Raw genomic sequence first — 14,245 nt, 5'->3', positions numbered from 1 at the left:
GTACATTATCCTGTGTCCATGCAGCTTGGCCACTGGTTCCCACAACCATCACTAAAATACTTACTGAAAAGTCTCATCTGCTATTTTATCCTCAAAATTCTTAATGTCCAAACTAAGGATTTAAAAAATTTAAAAAAAACGTTTCAAAATGTGATTGTTTATCAATTGAATTTTTTTATTGAAGCGTTTTTCTTGAAGGCGTCCACTTCTTCCGAAAGCCTGGGTTTGTACTTGACGAATGCATTTCTTCAATTAAAAGTTAGTTTCAGGAAATTAGAGTCAATCATCAGAAAATTTACATAAATGAGAAGGGAAAAACACATTTCGAAATAACTCTATTGTCTAATGCCACTTTAAGCCAATTTTGGATTGTACAGTCTGAGCATGTGAAGTGTAGGCAATGTCATCAGTACTAACTGTATTGATAGGATAGTTTTCCTTTAACTTCTAAAAAAATTCTACTCTAGGTTTTCATAACTATTTGAAAAAAAGCTAGGGGACACATTTCAGAAGCTTAATTCGTATAAAATTTTCTTGAGTGCTTTTTATAAAACTGGGCGGATTGTGCGTGTTTGAGCGTGTGCAACCACACGTGCATGTGCTGAGACAGGAAAAAAGCTAATGTTTTGATTAAATGTCTGTTTCCAGCTTATGTTTTGTGTTCTATAAACTTCAGGAAGTTTATTCAATTAAGCAAGGGAGGAGAAGAGAGAAACAGGAACTCAAAACAGATTTCTCACACATCACGCTGTGTTCATATAGTGGTGACCACTGCAAGTAAACATTTCTTTGTGTTTGTTCAATGCATTTATTACACAGAAGGTTTTCCCAATCCGAATTCTTTGTCCCTTTGAAGGAGAAGTACTCTTAGCTGTCAGTTGCAAATTTTGAAAACCTTGGAGGTGCATATGAACCACCAGTGACTTCAGTGGTCAACTTTCCACTGATTGACAATAGCAAGTATACTGATTAACATGAATTGTCAACAAATACTACCTTGTCTACGTGGAAAATTAAATCCAGCTCACAGACGTTCTCAAAACATTTGTCTAATGTTTCCACAAAAACCTGTCAAAAGAAATAAGAATTTTTTAAAAAATTTTGAAGTTAGTAGCTGAAAAGTAATTTCCTTTTATTTGCAAAGCTAGCAGATAAAGCACAAAACTGGATTTCAATTTAGGCAAATAATCTAATAGTGTTTTATTTTTTATGAAGTATTTATGAACAGCAGCCAACTGGGGAGAGAGAGAACTTGAGAAACTATCCAGCAGCCATGGTCAAAATAATTCATATGGTGAATATGCAAGTGGGATTTAAAATAAATATTTAGGAGTCTCCTGTTTAAAATTTATGAATGAAGTTTCAAAAAAAAAATCCTTACCAAATCACTTTAGACAGTTAAAGTACTAGGGAAAGGTATATTACACACTGTTCTCAGCTGTGATTAGTTAGAGTGTCTCTAGCACATGGAGATTTGATGCTGATTTTGTTTTATCTGTTCTTGGGGCCTGAGCATTTGTTGCCCATCCATAATTGCCCTTGAGAAGGTGGTGGTGCAGCCGTCACCTTCTTCAACCGCTGCAGTCCATGCAATGTAGGTACACCCACAGTGCTGTTAGGAAGAGTGTTCTGAATTTTTCACCCAGTGACAGTGAAGGAACGGTGATGTGGTTCTGAGTCAGGGTGCTGTGCGGCTCGGAGTGGAACTGGCAGGTACTCACTTTTCCAAGCATCTGCCACCCTTGTCTTTCTAGGTGGTAGGAGTCATGGGTTTGGAAGATGCTGTTGAAGGAGACCTGATAAGTTGTTGCAGTGCTTCTTGTGGATGATGCACACTGCTGCCACTTTGTACTGTTGATGGAGGGAGTGAATGTTTATGGTGGTGGATGTGGTGTCAATTCAGCAGGCTGCTTTGTCCTGGATGGTGTTGAGCTTCATAAGTGTGCTGGAGTTGCACTCATCCGGACAAGTGGCGATTATTCCATCGCACACCTGACTTTTGCCTTGCAAATGGTGGACAGGCTTTGGGGAGTCAGGAGATAAGTTACTTGCTGCAGAATTCCCAGCCTCGCACCTGCTCTTGTTGCCACAGTATTTATATGACTGGTCCAGTTCAGTTTCTGCCAATATACAGGATTTTGATAATGAGGGATTCAGCGATGGCAATGCCATTGAATGTCAAGGGGAGATGCTCATTGCCTGGTGCAAATGTTACTTACCAGCTCAAGCTTGATTGTTGCCTGAGTCATGCTGGAGGCAAGCACGGAATGCTTCAATATCCGAGTTACTGCAAGTGGCATTGTACGCTGTGCAATTATCAGCAAACAAGTCCACTTCTAACCTTATGATGGAGGGTAGGACATTGATGAAGCAACTGAAGATGGTTATGCCTGAGGAACTCTTGCAGCAATGTCCTGGGACCAAGATGATTGGCCTCCACATCTTTCTTTGTGCTAGGTATGACTAAAACCTACGAAGAGTTTTTACCCCCGATTTAGGCTTTAATTTTGATTTCCATCTTGTGAGTTGAATGACAAAGAAAAATAAATTTCATTTTCCTAGTTTTCACATTAAGCTATGTTGGGTTGAGTGCCCAAGATATATTCACCTTTAAAAATACTATGTCATCTTTTTCACAGCCCAACACATCCTGAAAAATATAGTTTTCTGCAATGTTGCTTGTGAAAAGTAAAATGAGAGAACTTTGTACAATGATTTCATTTTCAATAATCCGTAAAAACAAAATCTAACTTTAGTGCAAAATAAAAAAAAAGCTGGGTGGGCTTGGGGGGGTGGGGGGGCACGAGTGGTGGTAAGGAACTGAAACAACCAAGGCTTTGTGTAACCATCGTCCTGTGGGCTGATGATCTCAGCAACCCCTACCAGAAAATGTTATCATCTGCGTTCAATAGGCATAATTGTGCTCAGTTGTGATCATCTGTACTCAACAGTGATCATTTAGCCATCATTTGACATCCCAAGTAGTGATCAACTGACATCATTAGTCATCAATTGACATCAAATGGAATCACACAGAACACAAGCAACATTTACAAACATTTATCATTTAATTACCTTCAAAGTGGTCAGAAGTATTCAACTGACATCAAAAGCAATCTGAGCTTGTTTATCAGGAAAAAGCCTCAATTCTAGCGATCACGACTGTCAATTTGACTAAGTTGCAGACATAGGCTGAAATCAACAATATCGTGTCATGGATTTTCCTAAATCCCAACTGATGTAATACATTATACATGCATTGTGTAGATTGCACTATTCAGAGTCCATTGAGGCACACCGCAATTTCCAGATTTGGCACAAGCGAGATTGCCACAAGTTGCAGTGTCATTGTGAAACTAATGGCAGAAAACGTCCCAGCGTTCACTTCTATTGGGAAAGGAAAATCTGGGCCATTAAGATATAGTCTTCTACATCAGATCTGGACACATGGTCAACCAATCAGACTGCTTTAACTGTGGCAATAAAAGTGAGGATTGCACTGAATTTTACATTTCTGGATCCTTATTATGACACAGCCGATGGTAAAAGGCTGAGCTGCTCAAATCCCGGAGGGAAACTTGAAACAACTGTCATAATCCATTTTTGCAATTTGTATGCTTCAAGATGGAGGCTTTGAATTCAGTAGTAATAAGACCACCGAGTCTTGAGGTTTTTTTATAAAACTAAATTAAACATTTATTAATACAAGAAAAACTGTAAGCACATACATATGCCAACAAAATTATTACTATAACTACAAGATCCCCCTAATTAATCTGACTCTCTCAGTTACACCCCCATTAAGGCAACAGTAAAATTCAGATTTTAAAAGACCCCAGGCAAAGCATATTTGATCTTACAAATTCAAAATGAGGTTCCTTGCAGACACAGTTGAGGGTGTGCAGGCTGGTTAGATCTTAAATGCCTCTCCCTTACACATACAAACTCCTTTCTCTTTATACCTAGCGTTTCCTTTGAATGTAAATTTCCTATTGTATTACTAGGTTTCTAAAGTCACATCTTCTAACAATAACATTTTCATCCCACTAATTTTATTAGTAATATAAACATATTGCTTAGCGTCTCCCAGCTAGGTGCAAGATTTTACTCCCACTCTTGAATGCTTTATTCAACAAATGTCAATGTACACTTTACCTTATAACTTCCTTGTTGTTTACCTAATTAACATCTCAAACTATGCAAACCCAGGTAGCTGGCTTTAATCCAATTAAGGCACACACACATACAAACATAGACACAGACATCACTAAACTCTACTTTAAAAATTAATTTCCAATAACACTATAGACATTAATCTCTTCATGACAAACCCTGCAATAGACTATAGCGGCTGTGACCCAGGGAACTTGTGAGTGCTTTATTTTCTGACACAGAAGCCTCTTGTCCAATTCACCAAGGATTGTCAGCAACAAACTTGGACAGATGCTTGAATGGAAGAAAATTCAACTTCTCCAGAGCATAGTCACAATAGACACCAAGAATGTATTTATTTCAGTCCCCAATGCACTTCTTCACTGTCAAAGCTCAATAGAGAAGATTTCTGGCATATGACATCTCAGAAACATGTGCATCAATGCACGCATTGCTACATATACATATAAACATGTGAATTAGGAGTAGGCCACTCAGCCCCTCGAGCCTACTCCATCATTCAATAAGATCATGACTGATCTGAATGTAACCTCAACCCCACATTCCTGCCTACCTCTGATAACCTTTCACCCCCTTGTTAATCAAAAATCTATCTAGCTCTGTCTTAAAAATATTCAAAGACTCTACTTCCACCACATTTCGAGAAAGAGAATTCCAAAGATTCTCAACCCTCAGAAAAAAAATTCTCATCTCTGTCTTAAATGAGCGACCCCTTATTTTTAAACAGTGACCGCTAGTTCTAGATTCTCCCATAAGAGGAAACATCCCCTCCACATCCATCCTGTCAAGACCCCTAAGGATCTTAAAGGTTTCAATTAAGTCGCCTCTTACTCTTCTAAATTCCAGTGGATACAAGCCTAACCTGTCCAGCCTTTCCTTATAAGACAACCCACCCATTCCTGGCATTAGTCTAGGAAACCTTCTCTGAACTGCTTCAAATGCATTTACATCTTTCTTTAAATAAGGAGACCAGTGCTGTACACAATACTCCAGATGTGATCTCACCAATGCCCTATATAACTGAAGCATAACCTCCATACGTTTGTAATCAATTCCCCTCACAATAAATGATAACATTCTATTAGCTTTCCTAATTACTTGCTGTATCTGCATACTAACCTTCTGTGATTCATGCACTAGGACACCCAGATCCCCCTGAATCTCAGAGCTTTGCAATCTCTCATTATTTAGATAAGAAGCTTCTTTTTTTATTCTTCCTGCCAAAATAAACGATTTCACATTTGCCCACCTTATACTCCATTTGCCAGATCTTTGTCCACTCACTTAACCTATGTCACTTGGTAGCCTCCTTACGTCCTCTTCACAATTTACTTTCCTACCTGTCTTTTGTGCCATCAGAAAATTTAGTTACCATTCCTCAAGTCCCTTCATCCAAGTCATTTATATAAATTGTAAAAAGTTGAGGCCCCAGCACTGATCCCTGTGGCACACCACTTGTCATATCCTGCCAACCAGAAAATGACCCATTAATGCCAAATTTCTGCTTCCTGTTAACTAGCTAATTTTCTATCATGCCAATGTGTTATCCCCTTACACCATGAGCTTTTATTTTCTGCAATAACCTTTGATGTGGCACTTTTTCGAATGCCTTCTGGATATCTAAGTATAGTACATCCACCGGTTCCCATTTACCAACAGCACGTAGCTCCTTCAAAGAACTCCAATAAATTGGTTAAACATGATTTCCCTTTTACCAAACCATATTGACTCTGCCTGATTGCCTTGAATTTTTCTAAGTGCCCTGCTATAACATCTTTAATAATAGCTTCTAACATTTTCCCTACGACAGATGTTAGACTAACTGGCCTATAGTTTCCTGCTTTCTGTCTCCCTCCCTTTTGGAATAAAGGAGTTATATTTGCTATTTTCCAATCTAATGGAACCTTCCCTAAATTTAGGGAGTTTTGGAAAATTAAAATCAGTGCATCAACTATCTCACTAGCCACTTCTTTCAAGACTTAGGGTGAAGTCTATCTGGACCTGGGGATTTGTCAGCCTGCAGCCCCAACAATTTACTCAATACCACTTCCCTGGTGATTATAATTTTCCCAGAGTTCCTCTTTCCCATTTCCTGATTTACAGCTATGCAAAGTTTAAACCAAAGCCACCTGCTTTTAACTAACTTTGAGATCGAAAGATGCAGAGACCACACCACCAGTAACTCATGTGCACCCTGCAGTGTGCCTTCCTGTGCTCGGTCTTCGTGATGCTGCCTCCCGTGTGCGTCACTGCCGCTGACTGGTCCGTGGCCTGGGGCCGAAGGCAGGTCCACGGCCTGCGGCTGAGATCGAGGCAATGGGGCTGCAATTTGGGGCCTGGGTTGGAGTGGTGCTGGAGGCTGTCCTACATCTAGGCAAAGTGGAGAAATCCTGGTGTGGAGAGGCTATGTGGGGTTGGATGGTGAGAGTGAGTGGTGGCTGAGGGGAGAGGGAATTGGTGAGTGTCGCTGGAGGGGTGGGGGAGGCCTAATGAGCGTTTTTGATGCCAATGATCGTTTCTGATCACATTTGATGTCAAAAGATGGCAATGAGCACTGATGTCTAATGAAAGTCTCATTCCAAATTACATCTTTTGATGGCTAATGATTACTGATCATTTTTGAATGCATTTAAATGCAAAATGTCATCAAAATTTTCTGTTATGGATGCTATTAAGGTGATGGAATGGAATGATGGCACTATCCAATATTAAACCAATACAGGAATGAGACTTGTGACTAACAACTCATGGTCATTTATGCTAGGCAAATGCTTGCGCAGAAAACTCATATATCCAACTTCTGCTTATATCAAATTATTAAAAACACATTTGGAAGGCTGCTAATCAATGCCACATGTAAGCTGGCCTTTACTTCTCTTCGCTCCAATTCAAGTAGCCTCAAACAGATTACCTTTAAAATTAGTTTGCCCTTAAATCATATCTCAATTTCTGTACACATGTCCCAGCAAGTGGTGTAAGAGTACAAAATGCACCTTTCACCTTTCTGAATTTATTGTTGCAAGTTCATACTTTTTATTGCATTTTCACCTAAAATTTAGTAAAACTGAAATATAGTAAAATTAGCGAGGGCTTCTAGTGCTAACAGGCACAGCAATGGCAACCCATACCAACACCCGTTATGAACCTATATCAAAGCTGGAGAAATCAACTGGAAAGGCTGTTCCAGAGCATTGCATTTTATACTCTGAGCTATTTTCAAATAACTCATTATCAGTTATTGACTTCACTACTAGAAACTGACACAGAAACATATATGATATGAGGCGCAAGTTGGCTGTGATGGATTAGGAAACTTGACTTAAAGGGATGATGGTGGATAGGCATTGGCAAACATTCAAAGAGCGCATGGGTGAACTGCAACAATTGTTTATTCCTGTCTGGCTCAAAATTTAAACAGGAAAGGTGGCCAAACCTTACAAGGGAAATTAGAGATAGTATAAGATGCAAGGAAGAGGCATGCAAATTGGCCAGAAAAAACAACAGACCTGAGGATTGGGAGCAGTTTAGAATTCAGCAAAGGGGGACCAAGTGATTGATTAAGAAGGGGAAAATAGAGTACGAGAGTAAGCTTGCGGGGAACATAAAAACTGACTGTAAAAGTTTCTATAGGTATGTGAAGAGAAAAAGATTGGTGAAGACAAATGTCCCCTTACAGTCAGAAACGGGAATTTATAATGGGGAACGAAGAAATGGCCAACCAACTAAATACATACTTTGGTTCTGTCTTCACAAAGGAGGACACAAATAACATACCAGAAATGTTGGGGAACACAGGGTTTAGTGAGAGGGAGGAACTAAAAGAAATCAGTATTATTAGGGAAATGGTGTTGGGGAAATTGATGGAATTGAAAGCCGATAAATTCCCGGGGCCTGAAAATCTACATTCCAGAGTACTTAAGGAAGTGGCCTGAGAAATAGTGGATGCATTGGTGGTCATCTTCCCAGATTCTATAGACTCTGGAACAGTTCCTACAGATTGGAGGGTAGCTAATGTAACCCCACTATTTAAAAAGGGAGGCAGAGAGAAAACAGGGAATTATAGACCAGTCAGCCTGATGTCGGTAGTGGGGAAAATTCTAGAGTCCATTATAAAAGATTTAACAGTTGAGCACGTGGAAAACAGTGGCAGAATCAGACAGAGTCAGCATGGATTTATGAAAGGGAAATCATGCTTGAAAAATCGACTGAAATTTTGAGAGGACGTAACCAGTAGAGTTGATGAGGGGGAGCCAGTGGATGTGGTTTATTTGAACTTTCAGAAGGCTTCCGATAAAGTCCCACATAAGAGATTGGCATGTAAAATTAAAGCACATGGGATGGGGTTGGGGGTAGTTTATTGAGATGGATAGAAAACTGGTTGGCAGACAGGAAACAAAGAGTAGGAATAAATGGGTCTTTTTCCGAATGGCAGGCAGTGACTAGTGGGGTACCACAGGGATCGGTGCTGGGACCCCAGTTATTCACAATATAAATTAATGATTTATATGAGAAAACTAAATGTAATACCTCTAAATTTGCAGATGACACAAAGCTGGGTGGGAGGGTGAGCTGTGAGGAGGATGCAGAGATGCTTCAGTGCGATTTGGACAAGCTGAGTGAGTGGGCAAATGCATGGCAGATGCAGTATAATGTAGATAAATGTGAGGTTATCCACTTTGGTAGCAAAAACAGGAAGGCAGATTACTATCCGAATGGCTATGAATTGAGAGAGGGGAATGTGCAACGAGACCTGGGTGTCCTTGTACACCAGTCACTGAAGGCAAGCATGCAGGTGCAGCAGGTGGTAAAGGCAAATGGTATTTTGGCCTTCATAGCCAGAGGATTCGAGTACAGGAACAGGGCATTTGCTGCAATTGTACAGGGCATTGGTGAGACCACACCTGGAATATTGTGTGCAGTTTTGGTCTCCTTATCTGAGGAAGGATGTACTTGCTATAGAGGGAGTGCAGCAAAGGTGTACCCAACTGATTCCTGGGATGGCGGGACTGACATATGAGGAGAGATTGAGTCAATTAGGGTTATATTCGCTGGAGTTCAGAAGAATGAGGGGGGATCGCATAGAAACCTATAAAATGCTAACAGGACTGGACAGGGTAGATGCAGGAAAGGTGTTCTGGGGCTCATGCGGGTACCCATAGCCACATCTTTTATTTGGAGGAAGTAGGACAGGTTTAAGGAGAAATTATTCAGTGAGAACACAATTTCAGCCAGACAAAGGTGAGTGGTGGTGGATGGGGATCGTTTGGGCCTCTGTTCAAGGAAGAAGCAGAGAGCCCTCAGACCATTCTGGTGGGGGTGGAGGTGTAGAGGGATTGGACGTCCATGGTGAAGAGGAAGCGGTTAGGGCCAGAGAACTGGAAATTGTTGATATGATGTAGGGCATCAGAGAAATCATGGATGTAGGTGGGAAGAGACTGGACAAGGGGAGAGAGAATGGAGTCAAGGTAGGAAGAAATGAGTTCCGTGGGGCAGGAACAGGCTGACACAATGGGTCTACCTGGACAGTCCTGCTTGTGGATTTTGGGAAGGAGGTAGAAGTGGGCTGCCTGGGGTTGGCAGACTATGAGACTGGAAGCTATGGAGGGAAGATCTCCAGAGAGATGAGGTCAGTGACAGTCCTGGAAACAATGGCTTGATGTTCGGTGATGGGATCATGGTCCAGGAGGAGGTAGGAAGTGTCTGGGAGCTGGCGCTCAGGCTCTGTAAAGTAAATGCTGCATTGCACATTAACTGAAGTAACCTACCCAGTAATTATTACATTATATCAAAAAAAGGCTTGCAGGCACCATTTCACAGACAAATGGGTAAGTGACTGAGGTGGCAAAATACAAAGTACTAGAAACTCACGCAGATTCTGACCATTTGAAGTCCAATTTGAGATGGGATTACTCTCTTTTAATTCACCAAATATGATTTGGAACATATACAATACTGTGTATTATTTTTCAGTTGTTGTGGTTTCTTTTTGATGGAATTATTTTCTCGGTGATCTGGAGAGATCTGGGTCACAGATGCATGAATTTTGTAACTTGGGATCTGAACAGCATGGGATTGTGTGACAGGATCCATGGTATTAGGAGGTTATATTTGGCAGCAGGTTACAGCTGTGACATGAAGCAGTGCACATTACCCCAAACAAGCTGTCAATCCCAACTGCACTCAGAGGAATTCACCGGATAAGGAACTGGGTCACTGCAAAGGGAAGAAAATGAAAGTACAAAAACTTAAAACACCATGCACACAAGTTTTCTTTTGAGTCCATTATGCAAAGTTCAATAAATTTAAAAAAACTTCAAATATGTATTTAGAAAAGCATAAACTTTTATGAATGATAGATGCTGTGGGAAAAAGTGTTCAGTGAAAATTCACACAAAAAAAAACAATTAATGTGGAATGAAACCAAAAGCCGCCCACCTTCCTTTTATGTTGGATCCTGCCCAATGACCCAGGATGTCACCTGGTATATTCCTCTGAGGGTCTGCTCTGACAATTACATTCTATAATAGGGTCATTGAGTGTTCATGGATTTTGTCCCCTCTTTTGGTTGAGAAGCTACCTGGCTTCCATTCCATCACTCCAAAGATTTAACCAAACTGCCACAAAGCACATTGTGAAGAACGTTGACTCATATTTCACTGCTCCTGGCACAATTTTAATAACATTTTACAGAATCACAGAATGGTTACAGCATATTCGGTCCATTGTGTCTGTGCTGCTCTCTGAAGGAGCAATTCATCTAGTGCCACACCGCCCCCCTCCTCTCCCTGTAGCCTTGCACATTCTGTCTTTTCAGTTAATAATACAATTTTATTTTTAAAATCTCAAAAAATATTTTTTAAACAGGTGCTTATCAACATTAGTGAAATTATTGAGATTGCGTACTTTAGCTGTTCTTTGCTTATAGCACCCCTTGTTGGAGTTACCGTGAAACTACATTACTGCAAATCATAAAGCAAAGTCAACTGGAACAATAATGCATATAAATCGAGATTATTACAGAGGGTCTATAGAGATTCCAAGCTTTATATTATAACTGTGTGGACAGCAGAGAAGTTTAAAAACCACTAAACAACAAACTTTGTACTGTTATTATCTGAACTCCAAGATCATATTTTCTTAAAAGCACATTCAATATCTAATTAATAATTTATACTAATTTAATTTCATGGAGAACTGGGAACAGTCACTGGGTGACACTAACATTCAGCTAAGAGCTGAAGGCGAGGTCCATGTCATTGTGGTATCTACAACAAATTTAATCATCAAAATGTCACTGCTACAAGTTTATCAAGAAATATTTTACTTTTGATTACTAAATTTTCAGATTAGTACATTAGCATTTTGTTCCTTGTGAAGTCATCTGGCTGTAGCGGTGGGGGGAGATAATTGATAATTGAGGATTGAAGCTGATGTTATCATCAGTTTCACAACATAGGATTGAAAACTGTAATACATATATGTTCAACAGATTTCATCTCAAGTGGTATAATTTGTCTCGGACTAAGTCAGAGTTGCAAGGAATTATTCAATTTTAGAAATCAGACATGAGCAACTGGAAGCTTGCCATTCCACAACAAAATTCCAGGCCTATCACAACACCAGGCCCCAAGATGCCATGTACAGATGGTTTCCCCACCCCCACAATACAACAGTTAACAGTGCTCATATTTTTAAATAGTTTTAAACAAATCATTCCAACAGTGGATGGAGTGACACCAAATATTCAGCTTGTGTGTTATTACTCTCACCTTTTAGAGCTCATGGGTTATGCAGTCATAGCAGTCACTGGGTGACACTAACATTCTGCTACATCTCTGCCTTCCTTTTCTGCATTTATTTATACCATATACACACATACCACCTTTGAAGATCTTATTCATGACTGCGTCTGTGCGGCATCTTTTCCAGCCTCTACAAATATGTCAGACCAAACCAATGCATTTCATGACAATTACTGCCCTATCATCAGATGGTGCATATACTGGAAATTGGTTGGGACTGGGCAAGCTTGCTTAATTTCCATTAAGCCTACATTTTTTAAGTACAGCAGCAATGATCTGCCATGCCTTTTCTCAGAGCTATTTATGCACAGAATTCTTGGTTTTGGCTCAGCTCATGACAAAATATCAAGTAGAGACTGTTTACTTACTCTCGAAGTGCCACAAAACACAAAAAGATAAAAAGGGGAAAGAAATGGAGACTTAAATTTAAGGCATCAAACATAAACTAAAATGTAGTTCTAAAAGAAAAGATTCTGCAAAAATTATGCCAATTAAAATCGGGAAAACAGTTTGATTTTTTTTGTTAGGTGGTAAAAATTACTTACCGCAATCAATTATTGCGGTACTTCTAATGTTTTATGAACTACTGCAAAATGTGCTGTTCATTTAGTAAGAGTAATGTTAACTTTATGCAAGTTAATTTGTACTTGTTTCTGGTAAAGCATTAGTTCAAAGCATTTTATATCAAAATATTTCAGTTTTCAGGCAAACAACCTCTTGTGGGGGGGGGAGGGTGTTACTGACAGCCTAAGAAAGGTGAATTCATTATTAATCCTTAGAACGCTGGCACTTACATGAAATTCACATCCCTAGGCCAACCATTTTTGCTTACATTTTCAAGACGCACATGGTTATGCTGTAACAAACTCAATTGGAAAGAAAAGGCAGCATTTATATAGCACTTAATTATATCTTAAAGCATCCAAAGCACCTCACATATTGTTGCTATAGTTGTGTAAATAAACTTGGTCGTTGTTCTGTGCACAGCAGTAATTGTGGTGGTAGTTGAGAGAAAATGTTGGCCAAGACTCTAGAATTACCTGGCCTTTGAAAACTGGCTTGGATGCAAGTTATGCAACCCCCAATATACATAGTCCTCTTATAGTTTTATATTACTGTGCTAAATATAATGACATTATTGGTTAGCTTTGAACTAAAAATGCTTTCATAAATGCACAGAAACCTTCTTTGTAGAACAATGGGCAATCTGTTCATTTCAGATTGAAATATCTGGGAGCAGAGTTTGAGAGTGGGCATAGCTTGGGAAACATGGAATAGCTGAATATTCTATGGTGAGAGTCAGGATTTGAGAAAGTGGCAGTTTTGCCTATAACTCAGGCTCAAAACAAGAACAATAGCCTAGTGGTTACTGGATTAGTAATTCAGAGGCCTGGACTATTGATCCAGAGACATGAGTTCAAATTCCACAATAGCTGGGGAATTTAAATTCAGTTAATCTCACCTCCCCTTGTGTAGAACACCAGCTGCTGCTCATCCCTGACTATAACCCAATTACCCGAGGACAGCAACTTAGCATTGCGCTGTAGAAAGAAGAGTATTTCTTTCCCACTTTGATTTTAACTTTATTTCTATTCCATACCTTGCATTTACCTCACCACCTCAGCCTCTGTGATTTCACTGCTCATTTTAAGTGCAATCTATTTCATAGAATTGGTCTCTTATTAAATAAAATCCACCTTCAAAAGGCCAGTTTCCGAGCCAATCAATTTTAAATTGTTAAAGTCACATCTTGAGAACTACCAACTTACCTTCTGATGCCTAACCATGAAAGAGATGATGCTAGTGATAGATGAGTTTTTCTTTTGGTGACCCTGACAACCTGAGATCGTCCCAACAAGGCAGTCTCAGGAGCACTCCCAGCAAAAATAGAAATCCGAAAATAAAAGGGGCTGGAAAACCATTTAGCTCACAGCAAGTTAAAAGCTAGAACTATGTTTCTGTACTGTTCTAAGCTCGCACCATGCAGGAACTGGTGTTGTACATGGGTTCCCAAGACAGAGGGAGCTCTAAACAAGGGCTACAATTAGAGTCAGTGGTATATCATGATGCAGTGAGATAGCTTACTAAAAGTGAATATCAAACCAAACGCTTTCACTGAGTAAGGAGGATTTGCACTTACAAGGTGCCAATGTCATCAGTCCAGATCTGCCATTAAACATTGATCAAGACAAATTCTTAAAACAATTATTGGTTCTTCTGTGCAACTAATCGAATTGCAGTATTTCAGATTTCCTCCTATTTTAATATTT

The 14,245-nt window shown here is 39.7% G+C and overlaps 1 protein-coding gene across 4 annotated transcripts in view; it reads right to left on the bottom strand.

Annotated features, from left to right (window-relative positions):
* ap3s1 (adaptor related protein complex 3 subunit sigma 1) overlaps positions 1–14,245 on the bottom strand; it is a 79,002-nt gene that overhangs the window by 30,521 nt on the left and 34,236 nt on the right. For 3 of the 4 annotated variants that reach the window (XM_078566484.1, XM_078566467.1, XM_078566492.1), the window contains exon 4: positions 997–1,068. The exons of the other annotated variant lie outside the window; for it this stretch is intronic. In XM_078566484.1, the coding sequence (XP_078422610.1) occupies positions 997–1,068 (72 nt within the window). The remainder of the gene's footprint in view (positions 1–996; positions 1,069–14,245) is intronic. 4 annotated transcript variants of the gene reach the window in all.

The sequence above is a fragment of the Cetorhinus maximus genome, chromosome 2 (assembly GCF_964194155.1).
Source record: "Cetorhinus maximus chromosome 2, sCetMax3.hap1.1, whole genome shotgun sequence".
NCBI lineage: Eukaryota > Metazoa > Chordata > Chondrichthyes > Lamniformes > Cetorhinidae > Cetorhinus > Cetorhinus maximus.
Note: the sequence above shows the minus strand (reverse complement) of the source record. Positions and strands in the feature narration are given on the sequence as shown.